Source organism: Acanthisitta chloris, unplaced genomic scaffold (genome assembly GCF_000695815.1).
Source record: "Acanthisitta chloris isolate BGI_N310 unplaced genomic scaffold, ASM69581v1 scaffold5563, whole genome shotgun sequence".
Classification (NCBI taxonomy): Eukaryota; Metazoa; Chordata; class Aves; order Passeriformes; family Acanthisittidae; genus Acanthisitta; species Acanthisitta chloris.
Genome location: NW_008666436.1, coordinates 8,394 through 25,508, shown reverse-complemented (window position 1 = coordinate 25,508; position 17,115 = coordinate 8,394). Strand labels below are relative to the sequence as shown.

General features: G+C 48.1%; 1 protein-coding gene across 1 annotated transcript in view; it reads right to left on the bottom strand.

The window, feature by feature from the left end:
• Positions 1–1,142: 1,142 nt before the first annotated feature.
• LOC103799755 (ski oncogene) overlaps positions 1,143–17,115 on the bottom strand; it is a 23,624-nt gene continuing 7,651 nt past the window's right edge. The window contains exon 2 of the mRNA XM_009072104.1: positions 1,143–1,253. Coding sequence (XP_009070352.1) covers positions 1,177–1,253 — 77 coding nt within the window. The 3' untranslated portion in view covers positions 1,143–1,176. The remainder of the gene's footprint in view (positions 1,254–17,115) is intronic.

Sequence of the window (17,115 nt, the reverse complement as noted above, 5' to 3'; positions counted from 1 at the left end):
GTGAATACGACAGTGAGAAAGGAAGAGATTTCTTCTGGTTAAATTTCTGCAAGAGCAGAACTGCCTCTTTGCATTCAGGTGTTGCTTCTGCTCAGTTCAAATGGGAAACTGATAGAAAATGGAGAGACAAACATTATGAATTGCCTCCATGGCTCCAAGGCAAAGCCACCTACCAAGCTCCTTAGGTGAACTCCATGGACTTGGGTTCATTTAAAGCAAGATGTGAAGGGGAGCAGCTTGGTGGACCTCACACTCTCTCTCAGGACAGTAGTAGAAGGCTGTACAGCCAGGAAACAAGGAGTAGGAGAAAGTTATATTGCCTTCTCCACGAACACACAACACTCTCAGTTTCTCCACAGTCACACAGATTTTTCCAGAGGCTCATCAGAGTTTACAATTTCCAGTCTTGTATGGCAAGTGAGAGATGAAACAGAACAGATTTTTCTTCAAAGAAACTACTAATGTGAAATTACTTTCATCATGTCAAATTCTGGCATCAAGTGCAACGAGAGATCTAAAACTTCAACTGCATCGACGTGCAGAAATAGGAGCTGGAAGCTTCACTTCACTACCATCTTACCCAGAGAGATGACACCTCACCCCATCACAGCCGTGTCAGAGAACAGAGCAATCCTGTGGAACCAGTGGGAAGAGCCTGGACCTTGCTCAGTGCTCAGGGATCCATCAGCACATCCACTCACATCAGCAGAAGTCGCAGGTGTCAGAAAGGACAAGTTTGGGCTCACACGGATTCCCAGCTGTGGTGCACACAGAAGTGATTCTGAAGTTTTGGAGGAGTTACTTTTCCACCTTGCAGTATTGGTACTTTGGGAAACCCAGGCCGACACCAGGCGTGCCCAGCTGCACACACAGCCTCCCTGGGGTCTGACAGTCGGAGCGAGGAGCAAAGTCTGGTTGTGTCAGTGCCCATCCCGACCCGGCAGAGCCACACAGCTCTCCCTGCTTGCTGCATCAATCACACAGCACATCTGACCCTGCTGGCACCAGCGGGCTGAGAACGTGCCCATCAGAGCACTGAGCACCGCGGGCACATGTGAATATGTATCTCAGGCTTACTATTGTTTTCTTTCCCCTGCAAAGGGAAGGGATTCCCCATCCCCCAGCCCTCTGCAGCCCTCTCCACCTCATTTCCATCTGGCTGACGCTGCACTAATGCTAAAGCTCCAGCTGGATCCCACAGCATTGTCTTGAACATTGTGTTCCCGCGGAGCTGAACTGGAGGAGCCTCCCGGCTCCGACACAAATCACAAGGCTTTGTGGCCATACAAGCGGCTGTGAGTCACAGCCCGTGCCCCTGGTACCGCGGCCAGGCTGCGCAGGGCTGGCTCGTGGAACGCGGCCAGTTGTTGTGCTCCGGGGGTTTTGTTTGGGTTTGCAGACACTGCCTCTTTTCACGGCACCCAGACAAACGGGGAGACTCTCTCTCTCTCTCTCCCTAATGAGAGGGGTTTGCTCCACAGCTCCTGAAGCCTTCCCAGAGGGTGGGAGCCTCTTTCAGAGCAGGATTCCTTGGAAAAGGGGAGTGCTCCAGTCACAGCTCCACAGGTCTCTGCGTCCTTCTCTCGGCAGGGGAATAGGTGACAGTCTCTGGCCACAGCAGAAGGCAGACCTGGCCCCAGGTCAGCCACCAGACAGCTCTGTCCAGCAGTACTGGTGTCTCTTGAGCCCCAGGACTCCAGGCAGCACTCCCAGGCAGAGTTAACAGGACTGGGCTGTTTTGTTCTTCACCCTCACCGACCATGGTGAGAGGCCTCCCGTGCTGGAAACTCCTGTGACCCAGTTAAACACAGTGACCCAATTCTGCTATGACAGGAATGAAGCCCTTCTAATTTTCTCAAACCAGAACCTTTTGAGCTAAACAATTCCATTCCAGTACAATCAACCCTCTCACCGAGCAGAAATTTGCTGGATTCCTTTTTCACTGCCACAGACCTACCCTTCCACAGCACCAGTCGTGTCAGTGCATCTTCAGGTGCTTCACAGATTAAAAAGGCACATTTAATATGCACTAATTGCCCATATTCAAATCCCCCTCTTGCTTTCAAAGGTAAGAATGCCAACCTCAAACCAGAAGACCTCTCCATAAGCATCTGCAGTGCTCCCAGTGGTGCTTTCCAGGCAATATTACTCCTGGTAAGAACTGTGCAAACTCCTTCTCATTCACACTAAGCTCCCTTTGTCACCTGAGGAAGAGAAGGCAGAGGTGCCATGAGATGTGTGTGAGTGTATGGGAAAGTCTCTTAGGTACACACAGAAAGACAGCTCTGATGAGAGCTCTCTGACCTCTGCCCAGGAGAATCAGGTGCTAAGTGACACACATATCTCCGTGACAAGGTGAAGTCAGCCACAAACACAGAGAGGAAGTGCTAATCAGTGCACTTGTGTTTAAAACCAGGAAACAAAGTATTTGCTTCAGCTGAAACTTCTTGCCAATTGTGGAAAGCTCTGATTTACACAAATCCTCTGTCTAAAGCCAAGCGAGGGTGCAGCTTTAACGGAATAAAGAATTTTCAAACCTATCCTTTTCAGACTGTCGGTGAGTCGGGGCAGGAGGACAAGGAAACGGGTCACAAAATTCCTCCTCCTTCAGCAGTGCCCCCAGCCATGACGTGTGGCTGTGCAGTACAGCTCACAACTCCCTTCCACCAGATGTTCTACTACTGCAATAAACCCCAATTATTTCATCACAGAACTCCCCTACGACGTGTGAAAACCCACTGCACCTCTTTGACCACTCAGCTTGATGGAGCTTGTGGAGGAGAGGACCACAGTGCTCCAGAAATGTCTAAGTAACAAGGACAACGACGACGTTTAATCCACTCTACACCCTGTTCTGTTTCTTCATGTCACACGTTCACTTTCTAATTCATTATACCCACAATGAGGAGGGAATAGGATGAGGTTTGAGGGATGAGTGTTAGCACCCTGGGCAAAAAGCAGGAGCTAAAGACGTCAGAAGAGGAGGAAACACAGCTCTGTGCTCAGATGGGAGCTCTGACAGGTTTCTGTCTGACCCAAACCTGCCTCACCAACACAGCAGACTGAAGGTGAGATTGCTGGCTCTGAGCAGGGACAGAAGATGTTATCTGATAGCTGTCATTATACAATTGACTCATATCACCTGAGAAGACCTACAGCCTGCAAGGCTGGAAGGTTCATTACAAAGCACCAGGTACTCACGTCTGCCCTCCAACAGCTTCACCCCAAACATGAAGTCCTGTGGCAGCTCAATCAGAAAGGCTATTTTTTAATACACAGGACAACAGAAACGCAATGAAATGCTGGCAGAGCTCAAGAGTAACAAAACCTCACAAATTCCTCACATGGCACCTGGGAACACCTACATACCATGAAATCACCAGGGCTGAGTGTGTGGGGCCCAGCACCACTGCACCTCAGTGCAGCAGCTATTAATGTGGCCACACCAAGTCACTCTGAGCCACATCCCACCCTCAGCACGCTGCAGTTTGCAGGAGCATATAAGGCAAGTTTATGGCCATAATTCTCAGTTTCTGCCAAAGAACACTGTCCCTCCACATCACACTCTGCTGTGGTTTCCTTTACAGCGTTCCTTCCTCATCAAATGAGACAAATGAGGATCACATTCTCCTTCCCTTTACACCCTGGAAACCCTCCCAGTTCTGAGCACTCTTTCACAGCTGCACTGTGGGACTGGTTAAAAGAGGAAGTTTTCCTTGACCCCAGAGGAGTGACACCCTGGAGACAGCACTTGTGCAACCTTCTCCTGGGGCTGCCAGGGCTCAGTTGTCTGGAATCAAAAATCAAACTACAGCACCAGGTTTCACCACCACATCTCCCCTCCCTCAGCAGTGAGAGTGGCATTGTAGGCTCTCACAGAAAGGTCTGCAGAGAAGTCACACATACTGAGTTTGGCAGGAGCCTCCCTAGGCCCCATCCCTGAAACACCACCAGGGCTGCATGTTCACAGTGAATACATCTTTCTTTTAACACGGTGCTAATTAGAGAAGGAGAAATTGTTTGCCACTTTCCCTTCTGAGTATGTCAACAGCTCCTGAGGACAACACTCCTTGTCTCTGCCACTACCTCAACTCAGAGCAGCCACGAGCCTGGAACGAGCTGTGTGTGAAGGCCAAGGTGAGGTAACGTCTTGGCACCTTCCATACGTGTTCATACAGAAACAACAATTCTCAGCAAGAACACAATGCTGTGTATATGTAAAACCCTTCACAAAATGCCTCCTAAGACCCGTGTTGGGCAGGGGGATAAACACTGCTGCTCTTCCCAGAGAAGGGAGGTAACTTGCCAGTGAAGTAACTCGCCCAAGGTCACCCAGTGAAATGGTGTCAGGAGCTGGGACTATAAAAATGTTCTCTTGCCTCAATCTTCTGCCCTACCCACTGCAGCACTATTACCTCCCTGCACCTTTGGTAACAACAATAACACCACCCATGAACAAGTTATACCTAGCAAACACCGAGTAATTTCGGAGGAGGAATGAATGAACTCCTCGGCAGTTAATTCCAGGAGCTGATCCAGTTCAGGCCTGCCCACGAACACAGGGAAATTCTTTCACATACACAGGAAGAAGAAGAAAGAAAGAAAGATGAGGAAGAAAGGCAGAAGTGTAGAGAGTAAAGCTCTGTAATCTCCGAGCAGGAGCTGAAACAGCCTGAGTGCCCCAAGAACAGACCTGCCTGGAGAGGGATGTGATTTTTACAGCACATAAATGCCTAGCTAACCTGACTTACCCTGCACGGCCTCCAAGGTGTGCTTGTGGCTTTAAATATTTTCTCGGTGCTGCTTTGAAGGCAAGAACAGACACGATCTCCCAAGCATCCACTGCTCGGCGCTGGGGGGAGGAGGAGGAGGAGGAGGAGGTGAATACTGTAGCGAGCTGAGAACTGTCAGATTGTGTTTGCCATCAAGGAATGCCATTTCCCCATGCCCGAGTTTAACTCTGGAATGAGATGCACGCTGCTGCTGACCCCTCTGCTGACACCCCATAGACTCCCTTATCTCATCAGCCCCTGAGCATCCCGTCCTCACTCCTCCGCGTTCATGTTCCCAAACTGTCAATCTCCACACAGTGACTCACAAGGTTCTGAACCCACCACTCGCCTCCCCGAGTCTCACCGCGTTTTCTCCTACAAGTCCTTCTGGTTTAGATTGAAAGGTGCCTTATTCTTCTGCCACGTTAAAAACGAAATGAAGAAAGGATCCCTGAGAGCAACATGCCCTCAGCACAACAGCCTCCCCGAGAGCTCTGCACACTTCAAAGCAAAACACAGAACCCGATTCTGCTCTCCAGTCAGAGTGCTGTGGATGAGGAGGAATTCCACCAGTCACTCCATCCACCACGGTTCCAAGAGGCAGTGTGAGCACACAGGGCAGGGGTGGCAGTGGAGCAGAGCATGGACTGACTGCTGGGCTGCTCTGGGGCTCAGCTCAGCTCTGAGCTCCCCTTACAGCACACTGGACACAAGAATTCTCTCTGCCCACACCAAACCCCTCACTGCCACACGGTGCCAGCCCCACCAGTGCATCCCAGTCACGGCTGGGCACCGTGGGGTGGTCACCCCAGCCAGAATCCCACGTGGCACGGAGGGATCACCCACCCTGGATGGATTCAGTTCTTCACCCTCTGTCACCTCACAATTCGGATTATCCCCTATTAAACCCAAGGCTCACTTAAGGAGGCATTTTTAAAACTGGTAGAGTTCAGCGATCGGAAATGGAACTGTTTTAATGCCTCCTCATCCCATCCCACCGAGGGAGAGCAGGGAATACAGGCAGCTCTCCCCGAAACATCCCTCAGACATTCTGATACTCCTTAAGCTGCTGAGCGACTCGACCAAAATGGAAAGGGTTACAGAAGACCTACCGTGCTTATTTTTCAGAGAGCACAGAACCAAACACAAACACGCATATCCATACATTATTGGATTTGCTGGTTTAATCAGCAAGTACCAGTGACTCAATTAGCCTCTTAGCAGTGCCTAAATGCCACTAATTCAGCCCGCTGGCTGCTGCAGCACACATAGCCCAGCCTGTCCCTTTGCATTTAGCGCTAACAGCACGGCTATTCTTCTCCTGACAGCACCAGGGGCCCAGACAGTCTCCTGCTCTCTCTCTTTTCCTCTGTTCTGCCAACCACACAGAAAGAAAAGACCCCAGGGCTGACTGTGTGTGAGCGTTGAGTAGGAGGAAAAAGGAAGAGGGAGACACTATTTCTATTCATTTTACAGCTTCATCCATCAAAAGCCTTTCTAAAAAAAAAATTGGAAAATGCATTCCCAGAAGCTCATGGTTTAGAGCAACAGCCTAATAAGGTGTTAAAGATACTGACCTCATCTTGAGCAGCCACGTCTACCACTCACAAGTTTAACAAGTACTCATAGGAGTACTATGTGATTCCAACTCCCACCATTGTTAGTCTGCTCCTTAGATTTTCTGGTTTTAAGACAAAGGATAAACCATCAATGCATACAGCTAACTCTCACACCTTTGGCAACCTCAAGCAGCGACACACACCAGGGCCCAACCCCGACGTGCTCTGTCTGTGCACTCGGCAGCACATTTGTTCGGTTAATTTTTGTGACTCTCCCTTATATAACGACTAATTTTCAGGCAGATTGATTCCCTGGTGAGTTGCTGCACATTGTGCAGCCATAAAAGCACCAGTGACAGTCAAAGAAGGTGACAGGAACAGTAGGCTGGTGTTAGGGCAGAAGCCAAAAGGAGTTTTGGCAGCAGCTAAGTATATGTCAAATTTAAGTGACCAAGCAACTACAGCTTCAAAAGTATTGACTCAGTCTGAACAAAATGTGCTGTCAAAACACAACATGTCAGAACTGAGCCCATCAGATCTGGTTTGCTTGATGATTATACATAGAATTACAGGTCAGGAGAAACACAGGAGATCTCAGAGAAGGAAAAAAAACCTTAGCTAACTTACAATGTGTGAATCAGAGTATTCTAACTCAGGAAAAAAAAGAGCAAAAGACCCATGAGCTCTTCTCTCCTTGTTAATTCTTCTCCTAACTAAAAAATGGTCACTAAAAACATTCAGAGGTGGATTTGCTGTAGGTTTGAGAGCCACATCTGCAAAAGAGGTAATACTGCTTTAAATCCCTCCCAGCAGCTTTCCCAGCTGACAACCACTTGGCACCCAAAGCCTAGGTAGGAACTTGGCAAACACACAGGATTTCTACAACAATATTTGCAACATAAAATCAAACAAACAAATAAAAAAGAATATCCCTTTCAAGTAGTAGACAGTAAACAGGCCTTGCACTCCCACTCCCCTCTCCTCATTAATATTCAGCAGTTTAAAATAAAGATGTACCAAAAAACCACCAGGGAATCCAGGGAATTCATTAAGCCTTCAGTATTTCAGCTCACCAGTCTCTGATTTCCAGTCAGCTGAAACTGGAAAGTCCTTACTTCAGCTGCAGCCCAGGTCAGAGGGAAGACTAACCTGAGAGTGACAAAGCTGCCAGATTCCAGGTTCGGGATGAATGCAGGGTGGGTTGGGAATTACAGGGCAGAGTAAGGAGAATGCAGTATCTCAATTAAGGAAAAACAAACAACCTGTCCCCAGCAAACAAGGACATGTACTCAGGCAGCATAAATCAGAGCTCCTGAGTAAAGCCACTAGAGCCACACAGTGTGAAAACTACAGAGCAAGGCACAAAACTGACCAGCTTTCTTATTCTGCATGTTTGGTACCTGTTTCTAGAGCTGCTCATGTATAAATTCCACATCTCCTTCACCCCTAGCAGCCCAACCTGCTCACAACACACAGCCTCTCCACACAGACAGATCTGCCAAGGCTGTCCCAGGGGCACCACCAGCACAGCTCCCACTGCACAATTTCCCCTGCACAAAAGTCAACATCATCTTCCATGCACTGAGGGAGAGGAAATCGCTGCCAGTGAGGGGAACTCCATGGGAAGTGTGCAGAGACAATATCCTGCCTGGTGCATCCCAGGAGCTTCTAAAAATGGTCACAGATTTGCAGGGCAACTCTGTGTGCACTGCTGAATCCTCTGCCTCATAAATCCCTCTCCAGCTCACCCAGCCAGCTGCTCCCTGCTGCTCCAGCACCAACTGCTGCTCCCCTGCACCTCTGGGTGCATAAAACACCACAACCAGACAGGCAGAGCTCTGCAGGGTTTCTCTGGAGTGGGTTTTTTGTTTGTAGGTACACTTCAGTGTGCCTGGGCTGGGATTTGGGCCTTTCCCTAAGTGCTGCAGAGAGCAGGGCAGGCAGGAGTGCTACCCAAAGGAGATCACAACCAAACCAAATCAAAGTGCTCAAAAACATTCTTGAGTAGGTGATGCTACTGCAGCTCGTGGACATTTTGTCTTCCCTCGTCAGAAAAGCTGGCTTGCTAATTTATGGGCAGAGTGGGAAAAGCAGAGGGATACAGACAGACACAGAATACTTAAAACAGGCCTCAGAATGGAGACAAAGCTCCCCTTTCACCTCCTGCTGCTATTTACCATCTGGGATCCTGAAAAGGGGGTGATGGGTAGTTTTGTGATAGGTTTGGCAAGGGGCAGGACATTTAGGATTTTCTGTGTGTAACGAGGTCATGTGTCAGCGCCTTTGCAGCACAGGGGAACACTACCCAAAAGGAGCTCCAACAAAAGGGGCTGCCCTGCCTGAACTGGGCAGAAATTCTCTTTAAAAATAGCCTGGCACCAGTGCAGGGTCTTAATAAGATTAATAATAAAAATAAATTTGCAGAAAGAGCCTCCTGAATGTGGCTTGGAAAATCGCAGGGAAAAAAATGAAGGCATGAACAGATGCCATTAAAAGTGGTTATTTTGCATCATTACCCTTTCAGAGTGGTGTGGTATTGAAAAGCCAAATGAGTATCTGAAGCACAACCTTTACACTTCTCTTTGGGAACCAAAGAGGTCAGTTCACTCTGTGTTTTTTTGGTAACTTTTGCTTTCCTGAGCTCCTTATATTGTGCTTGGGAAGTAAAACCTTACCAAGCTGATATAAAATGTACTGCAGGTCTGTGAGAGGGAAAAATACTTTGTGTTACAGTGTTCTTTGGCATTTCCACTAATATTGGGGGCAGAGTGATGGAGATAACTTGGGATTTCAGTCCTGGCTTCTAAGAAGTGCAGTATTTTCATCCTTGCTAACACCACTTTGCTTCACAGAAGAAATTTACACAAAGCAGTTACATGAAACGAGTTCTGGTTTGGAAATGTTTCTCCCGTCCTCATAAAAAGGATTATTAATGGGGTGAATTTCCCATCATAGGGTGCTACAGTAAATCTTTACAGGATCCTTTAATCCAAGAGCCTGGAGGAAACATGAGCACCCCAGGCCTCTGCCCAGACTGGGTGTCTGCTGGCTGGAGTGACTCTAGCACTGCAGGCTCTGCTCTGTGCTCTGAATTATTTAAAGCCTGCACTGTGCCCAGACTGAGAACTGGTCACTAGAACCTCTGCAGTGCTTCCCTGCCCTCGTGTCTCAAACACCATTCCCAAGGCTGAGAGCCTTAGACTGAGGATGGCACAACTACCCCAACTTCATGGAAGAGTTAAAGGCAGTTTGTGCACTGTGGAAGGCAAATTCCTGACTGTGCTGGTGGGAAATCAGTTAGGTCAGATCCTAGAGATCCCTTAAAACAAGCACTGGGTAACACCTGTAAATCTGGTGCAGTGCACTGTACATGAGAAAGCTGTTCCTCCCCAGCCTCTCCTCCATGCCCACACACATCACTGATCCCAAAGTGGAGCCAGCCAGCAGCAAAAGGAACCACAATCAGCACACTGCCATGAGACACAAACAGATGGACACTCAGTGCACCCCAGAAAGGCTCTTGGGTGCTCAGAGCCCACGAAGGCTGAGTCCCAGTGTGGGGTCAGGACTCAGCACCCTCCAACAGCACTGCTGAGGCCACACAGCACCACAAGGACTCCTGAGGGCTTCTTTAGGCAGCCCCTGCTCAGCATTCTGCCTCCCAGCTCCCTTCTTCCCTGACCCCCCGAGTTCTCCTGCTGTGCCACCCCCGACTGCAGCAAGGAGCAGTGGGTGTCCGTGGTGAGACCGAGATCCTTCAAGGAGCCCTGGGATCCCTGGGCACACACACCCTGGGCCCTCTGAACAAAGTCCTGTCTCTCACACAGTCCTGCTGTGCTTCTCAGGCCGAGGACACAAAGGACCACCAATGTCAGATGGGGAAGAAATCACACAAGAAGATACAGCAGTCCCTAATTTTGTAGTGTTGATGTGTATCTAAGTCACGAGAGTGGTGAGAGAGCAATGGGTGACACCACATCGTTCTGCAGCACATTTTCCCACCTTTAAGGTTTAAGGAACCAAAGACAAGGCCACTAAGGCAGCACCATCCTGACACATCAGTCACACCGTGCACAACACCCAACCCTGCGGTGCCCCAGAGGGGAAGATGGGAAATAAAAACCCACCAGGCTTGACACAAACCCCACAAAAAGTCGTGTTTGTGTTAATATTGAGCTGGTTACACCACTGCATGCCCTGACACAGCCTCAGAGTGACATTCTGCAGTGCTGGGGAACAGCAAAAGGCACCACAACCACCACCAGCACCTTGGGCCCTCACGCAGACACTGCTGCAGTGCTGTCACCTGGCTACAAACACCAACAGATAAACGGCCTCTCACTCCAAAAGTCCTGAATTTTTTTCTTCATGCATTGTCCTGCTCTGAGACAATACACACAGCTTTGCTTTGTCCCCCCAGCTCTGCAAAGAGCTGCACGGAGAGAGGGACACACACACACACACAGGAGCAGCACAGAGGTTAAATGGTCAGGACAATACTCAGGATTTGAAAATGTTACCCAAAAAAAAAATTAAATAAATAAATAGAATCACAGTTTTGATAGTTCTGTGGGAAAAAAAAACCTTAGCAAATTTGCAACAAAACTGTTAAGTAATTAAGGCAAGACACTTCACACATGAACTTAAACTGCTAATTAAATCCCCCCTGCTTAATTGACTAGATTTGCATATCATTCAGTGAGGAATGGGAATGGCTTGGGCATTACACAAGCATTTCCTTGTGCAGGAGGCAGCTCAGTAACATAAACCAAAGGTAACAAGCAAAAGCAGTGGCAGTTGCTGAATGAAACATTTTCAACTGGGATTTCCAACATGTTTTTGTGAGGAACATCAGAGCACACCTCACTGCTACCAACGACTGCTCCGAAAGGGATGGAAAACTCACGAGTACAGGGAATGTTTTCTATGCACCCTATTCACCCTGTGACCCCTGTCTGCTCACCCACACAGCTCCCAGGAACCCACTTCTACTCCAACAGCCCCAACACCTTCACTCCAGTAACTGCAGAGAGCAAACACCAGTGTCTGCCCCCTCTGCCACCAAACAGTGTGAATTCAATGCCAGGTCTGGTCTGAGAAAACTTTCAGACCTGTAGCAGGAGAGAAACACTCTGAGATCAAGCAGAGCCAAGGCAAACCTGCAATTATCCACCAGCTCTACTCCCAAATGAGCCCAGCCCTGCTCCAGGGATGTCAGGAGAGGATTCTGTTAGCTAAGTGGATCAGAATCCAGTCAGGAGCTCAACCTTCCCACATGGAGAGAAAGGATAGCTCTAGTTGTTCCTTCCCATAATCTACTTTTCCAGGGAGAGTTCTTACACCAATGTGCACATGAGCAACTGAAGGATTGGGAACATTTTCACATTCCAACCTCAAAATGGAGATGTAGATCCTAACAACACCTCACTGAGCTCAGGACTTTGTTGTGGAAGTTGGAGTCACTTCAGCCGACAGCACATTCCATTCACAGATATCGATAAGGAGGTATTTTTTTTTACTCCAGCTTGTATGTTAAAAACCCCAAATTCATCCTTTATCCCATTTTTAAAAGGTTCTGTAAGTCTTTGAAACATTAATATTCTCCCTAACAAAGCCAGCAGCTGCTCCGCCAGCCTGTGACATGGATGGGTTTGTTAAAAGGTTTTCATGTGGGGTTTTTTTCAGTTCAGTGTGCTTTGCATATGAAACAGGACATTTCCCCACCCTCCACCCCCATTCCCTCCTAATCCAGAAGGGACCTCACTTCCTCCCTCTCGAACAAGCAGCTCATTCAGCAAAAGGGAAATCCCGAGATGCTCTCGGGCACAGAGCCTACAGAAGGAGCAGGGAGAAAAAAACCCAACCCAACAACCCAACAAACAAAAACACCACCCCAAAAAACCCAAGAGAAAGCAGCACCACCAGTGTGTCCAAACCAGCAGGGAGAGGAGCAACGGAGCTGGTAATTATGAATTTCTGCAAACTGCTCCTCCAGGACATGGCTCAGCCAGGCCAGGCTTGGAAAACTTTTTCCAGGGCAGCAATTCAGTTTTGGCCCCGCAGGGAAACAACCCACAGAGTGCAGCTCTCCCCTGCCCACACGGGAATTACTCAGTCTGGAGAAGCCTCTACATGATTCCTGAGGTAGATTTAGTGGGGAGAATTTGGAGCAACTCAACTGTTACTTTGAGGGGATAAACAGAGGAAAAATCAGTTTCTAAAATGGAAACAAAAAATCAAACAGCCTTCTCTGAGTCAGGAACTTGGTTTGAAACAGAATCCGTGTGTCTCCATTTTCCTCCTCCCCGAGACCTAATGCTCACTTGGTGACATCAAACTGTCTACAGCAATTAATTCTGATGTCACAGGGGATTATGATTTCAACTGAGGGAGCAAAAAAGTTCAAAAGGGAGGGGGGATCTAATTAATAAAAGAGGGAAAAAAACCCACATACAAAAAACCCCAGCGATTCAGCGTGAGGGTTTCACATCTGTCAAGATGGGATCCAGCTGCTCCTTCACAAGCACATGAATGAGCATCCCCAGAAACAAAGAAATGCAGGGAGTTCCTGTGACTCCACGGAAATCAAATCAAGTTCTAATAAGAGAAAACTGCACCAAGAAATTAGTCCAGTTAATGAGGGCAAATTTGATAAAATTTTTAGCAACCTAAATTATAAATTTGCATGTAAATTCGTAAGAGTAGAATTCAAATGCAAAGAGAGAGTTCCGAAAGGAAAAGCTCTGCTGGAATCCCATCGATTACAGAGGTTTTCACCTAACACCTCAGCAGAATTTGGCCCTGAACTGTACCCAGTGTGGACAGCCTGGGCACACCCCGAGGCTGTGACAGGGGATCTGCACTCTGAGGCACATTTCCATGAGCTGCACCAAGTCCAGTGAGCTCCCTGAGCCAGAGCACAGGGCAAACGTGGCCTGAACACACCCCGAGCTGAAGGGAAGCACCAGGGGCAGTCAGGGCTCTGCCTCAGGCCCAGGCAGGGAAGATCTTCTATTTCTGCAGTAACTGATGCTGGGTGGATTCCTCCCACTGCATCCCAGGCCAGGAGAGCTGGGTGAAGACCCTCCAGGTCTAGACCACAGAGTCATTTACTGTCCCATCTCTTTTCTGCGACGGCAGGAGTTAAACCTCATCCACACACCACCCATACACCAACACCACCCCACGCACCGCAGGGGATGGGGGACAAGCTCTGGCTGTTGGCACAACCCTCAGCGATGACCCTGGGGAAGATGTTCCTGCCTGAACCTCCCCCCAGACTGTGCCCTCTGTGCTCTCCTGCAGCTACACTTGCCCTGGTGAAGCTCCAGGAGCTAACCCAAACCAAGTGAACCAGAACACTGCGATCCCAGCGCAGCAGTCTCTGTCCCACCGACTGACGGGACCGAGGAGTGGAGTGTCAGCAGCTCAGGAGAACCTGAGTCAACTGAGCACGGAGCTACAGGAGGGGCAGTAATCCCTGGGCTGCTGGGAATGCCATCCCAGCCCCTTCCCACTCTCCCAGTGCGGAGCCTGTCGGGTAACTGGGACAGAGATATGGAACATTTTTCATCCCAGCCCTGAACTAACTCCCCCAGAGCCGAGCGTGACGAGCTGTACAAATGCAAATGGCCCAAATGCCAAGACTAACATTTCTAAAACCTAATTCAACTCTTTCATTTCTTAGCTGCAGGCCCTTCGCTGCCACTCCTTTTTTCCACCCAAACAAAAGACTAAAGGGATGACTCAAAGCAACTTGAATTTCAAGCTAAAGCCACAAAGCACTGAATGCCTCATCTTTAATATTAAACAGGTGTGCAGATGATGTTCATTCAAGTCTCATCACGGCTGGGTTAATTGTTAGAGACTGCAAAAAACACCCAAGTTACTGAAAAGACACATGGATAAGTTAATGCCATAAATAATGATGCAACTCGTGCAATAAACACAGACAAATAGTAGCTACAGCACTGCCAACTCCCTCCACCTCTTTTCCCCTCCAAATCACTTATTTATTTTTTCCTTTGTATTCACGATTTTATACAATAAAACTATAAAATTTTATCATAATAAATATATATTTTTTCCCATCAGAACTGATTGAACTCAGCAGTTCCTTCAGAACTCAGTGGTGTTACACACTCAGTCTTTGCTCTGGAATCAACAGGGCAAAAGGATCAACGAATCCATGACAAAGATTTCCAGAAATTAATGTTTTAGGAAAGGAATTCCTGATTTGCAGGCCGTGAGGGCCTTTGAGCAGCTCCACTGATAGTAAAACAGAGAACTTTACACCACTTCTATCGCTGCTGTCACTGAATGTGGCCCAAAGGTTATTTGGCTCCACTGGTTTTACAACAAACTACAATGTTGTGGCAAAGAAAAAGGCAAAAAGCCAAATCAATCTTTGGCTATATTACTGCAAGGACTCATTGCATGGCATGTGCTGGTTAGTGACTGGATGGGAGCAGAGAAGTATCAATGATGGACTTAATGCTGCAGTCTGAGTCTGATTTTAGCCTTAATATTGGGCATTTTCTGCCTTTTTAGCCCATTATTCTGTCTAAAAGCTATAAAACTTCTTTCACTGCTTTCCATATGTAAACCTGAACAATCTTGAGGATTTTGTTGCCTTTTAAGACACTTGCGAAAAAACCAGAGAACCTACAGAAATGTGATACTCAGAGAGTTTTTAATTATTTAAAGTAACTCACTGCTTCCAACTGGCACCACTACAACCTGTGGAGCAGCACCCAAATCAGCTCAGCTGTGCTGAGGGGCAGCAGGAACTTTCTCTCTAAGTGCTCAAAGATTACCAAGAGCAGCATTACAGAAACATTTCAGACTCTTTTTTAATGGCAATAAAGGCAACAACTTCTTGCATAGCACTTAGTGCCGTGGTCTAGTTGACAAAGTGGTGATCATTCCAAGATCGTGGAGGTCTTTTCCAGCCTAAATGATTCTATGAAGTGTATCGATTGAAAGAACACAGGGGCTACATAAAAACCACTGCAGATATGCACTGAGAGTTCTGCAGAGCCCAGAACATCACCCAGTTTGAGTGCTGTGCTGGTTCTACCTGGGCAGGAAGAGTCAGCACCTGCAACACAGGTAAGGTGGGAAGAGGAGACTCTGTAAAAATGCAGGATGTGACAGTGAAAAGGTATGAAAAGGTTTTTCTTCCGACCCAATCAGATGCTGTCCAATTAAGGATGCAAATAAATCACCCTGTGCATCTCCAGTCAGAAAACACACACAATAAAAGCTTTCTAAACACATTTCAGTTTAAACTTGCATAATTCTCCCAGTGGAGAAATCATCTCCAACTTATGTAATCCTTAGAAAGAGACATGTTACATACAATTCTGTGCCACTAAGAAACAAGGAAGGCATCTCTAGCAAAGAGGTGCACCCACACACGATTAATTTCTGGGTGTGGAGGGAGGAGAGGGGAGAAGCGGCACAGGCTGGAGAGGCCCAGGCTCTGTTCGGGCCCGCCGCTGAGCTCCAGGGGCTGCTCCCCTTTCACCAGCCAGAACTGTCTGTTAGACTTAACCCAGACTTCCGAACACTTGATATCCTGTCTGCTATTTCAATGCCCTTACTCAATGTTTCAGACAGACATTACACAAACTGGCTGGTGAAAAGGGTTGAGAAACCAAGAAGCAATCCAAGTCAATGACCTTATTCTCTAAAACGATACCATTGACTGCAGGGCGGGAGGAGAACAAAGCACAGGGTACCACGGCCGAGCATCACGGCACCTTCCGCGGGCTCTGCCCCATCTAATGCTGCTGCTGCCTCCCAATCCGCAAACCTAAGCGCTCCTGGAGCTCCCAGTGCCACCCACCCTCTGCCAAAACACAAACAACTTCCACTTAAAGAAACAACAGGGACAAACAACAGAAAGCCAGACGTAAAAGTCACATTTCCTACAAAGCCTGTGCAAAGGTAACTGTACATAAATCAATAAGCAACAAAGCCAGAGCCCAAGTTATTGATTAGCTCCTTGGCTGTTTACCTCCAGCACACAGAGTGATGCTGCAATTTTTACACACACACACGGTTTCCAGCCTCAGGTACACTTTCCCTGGCTCCTTAAACAGGACTGTTAGTAGTCCAAACTGCTGAACAGGAGTAAGGGCGGCAGGACCTGTCTCCTTTCACAGAACACACAGCTCCGCAGCTTATCAGGCTGATTTAATATGCATCCACTGCTGGGAGAAGCCCAATTGTATGTGAGAGCGACCAAAGCAGAGATGGAGCCGCTGATAAGAGCTCCACACTTGGGAATTCCCATTGGCTTCCAGTAGAGCTCTGTCCATCACACACCGACAGGATCGGAGCTCCAATTAGCATCAGCGGTTTTGTCACCTCATCCAACCGAAAGTCAAAGCAAAATCATTATCTCAGCGCAGAGAGGCCAATCCCTATCGGCCCCACACGGACAGGATCACCACGCTCCATGCCCTGGCAGCTCTGAGACCAACTTCTGGTCCTTGAACCTGCAGCAGAAGAAAAGGGTGGCCCTTATCCCAACTGTGCACATACTGCCTCATTGGTAAAAAATCATTACAAATCCTTACCACAGGATGAGAAGAACTAACCCTGCTAGACCTCTACTGCCACCTCCAAACCCAATCCTGCAGGTAGTGACCAGCAGACCAAACCCTTCAGTCACTCCCAGCTGCAGAAACTGTTGCCCCACTCGGTAAGATCCATCAGGATCAGAGCACTAAAGGTCTAGGGAAGAAACCCCTCATTAATGAATCAAAATGGAACTG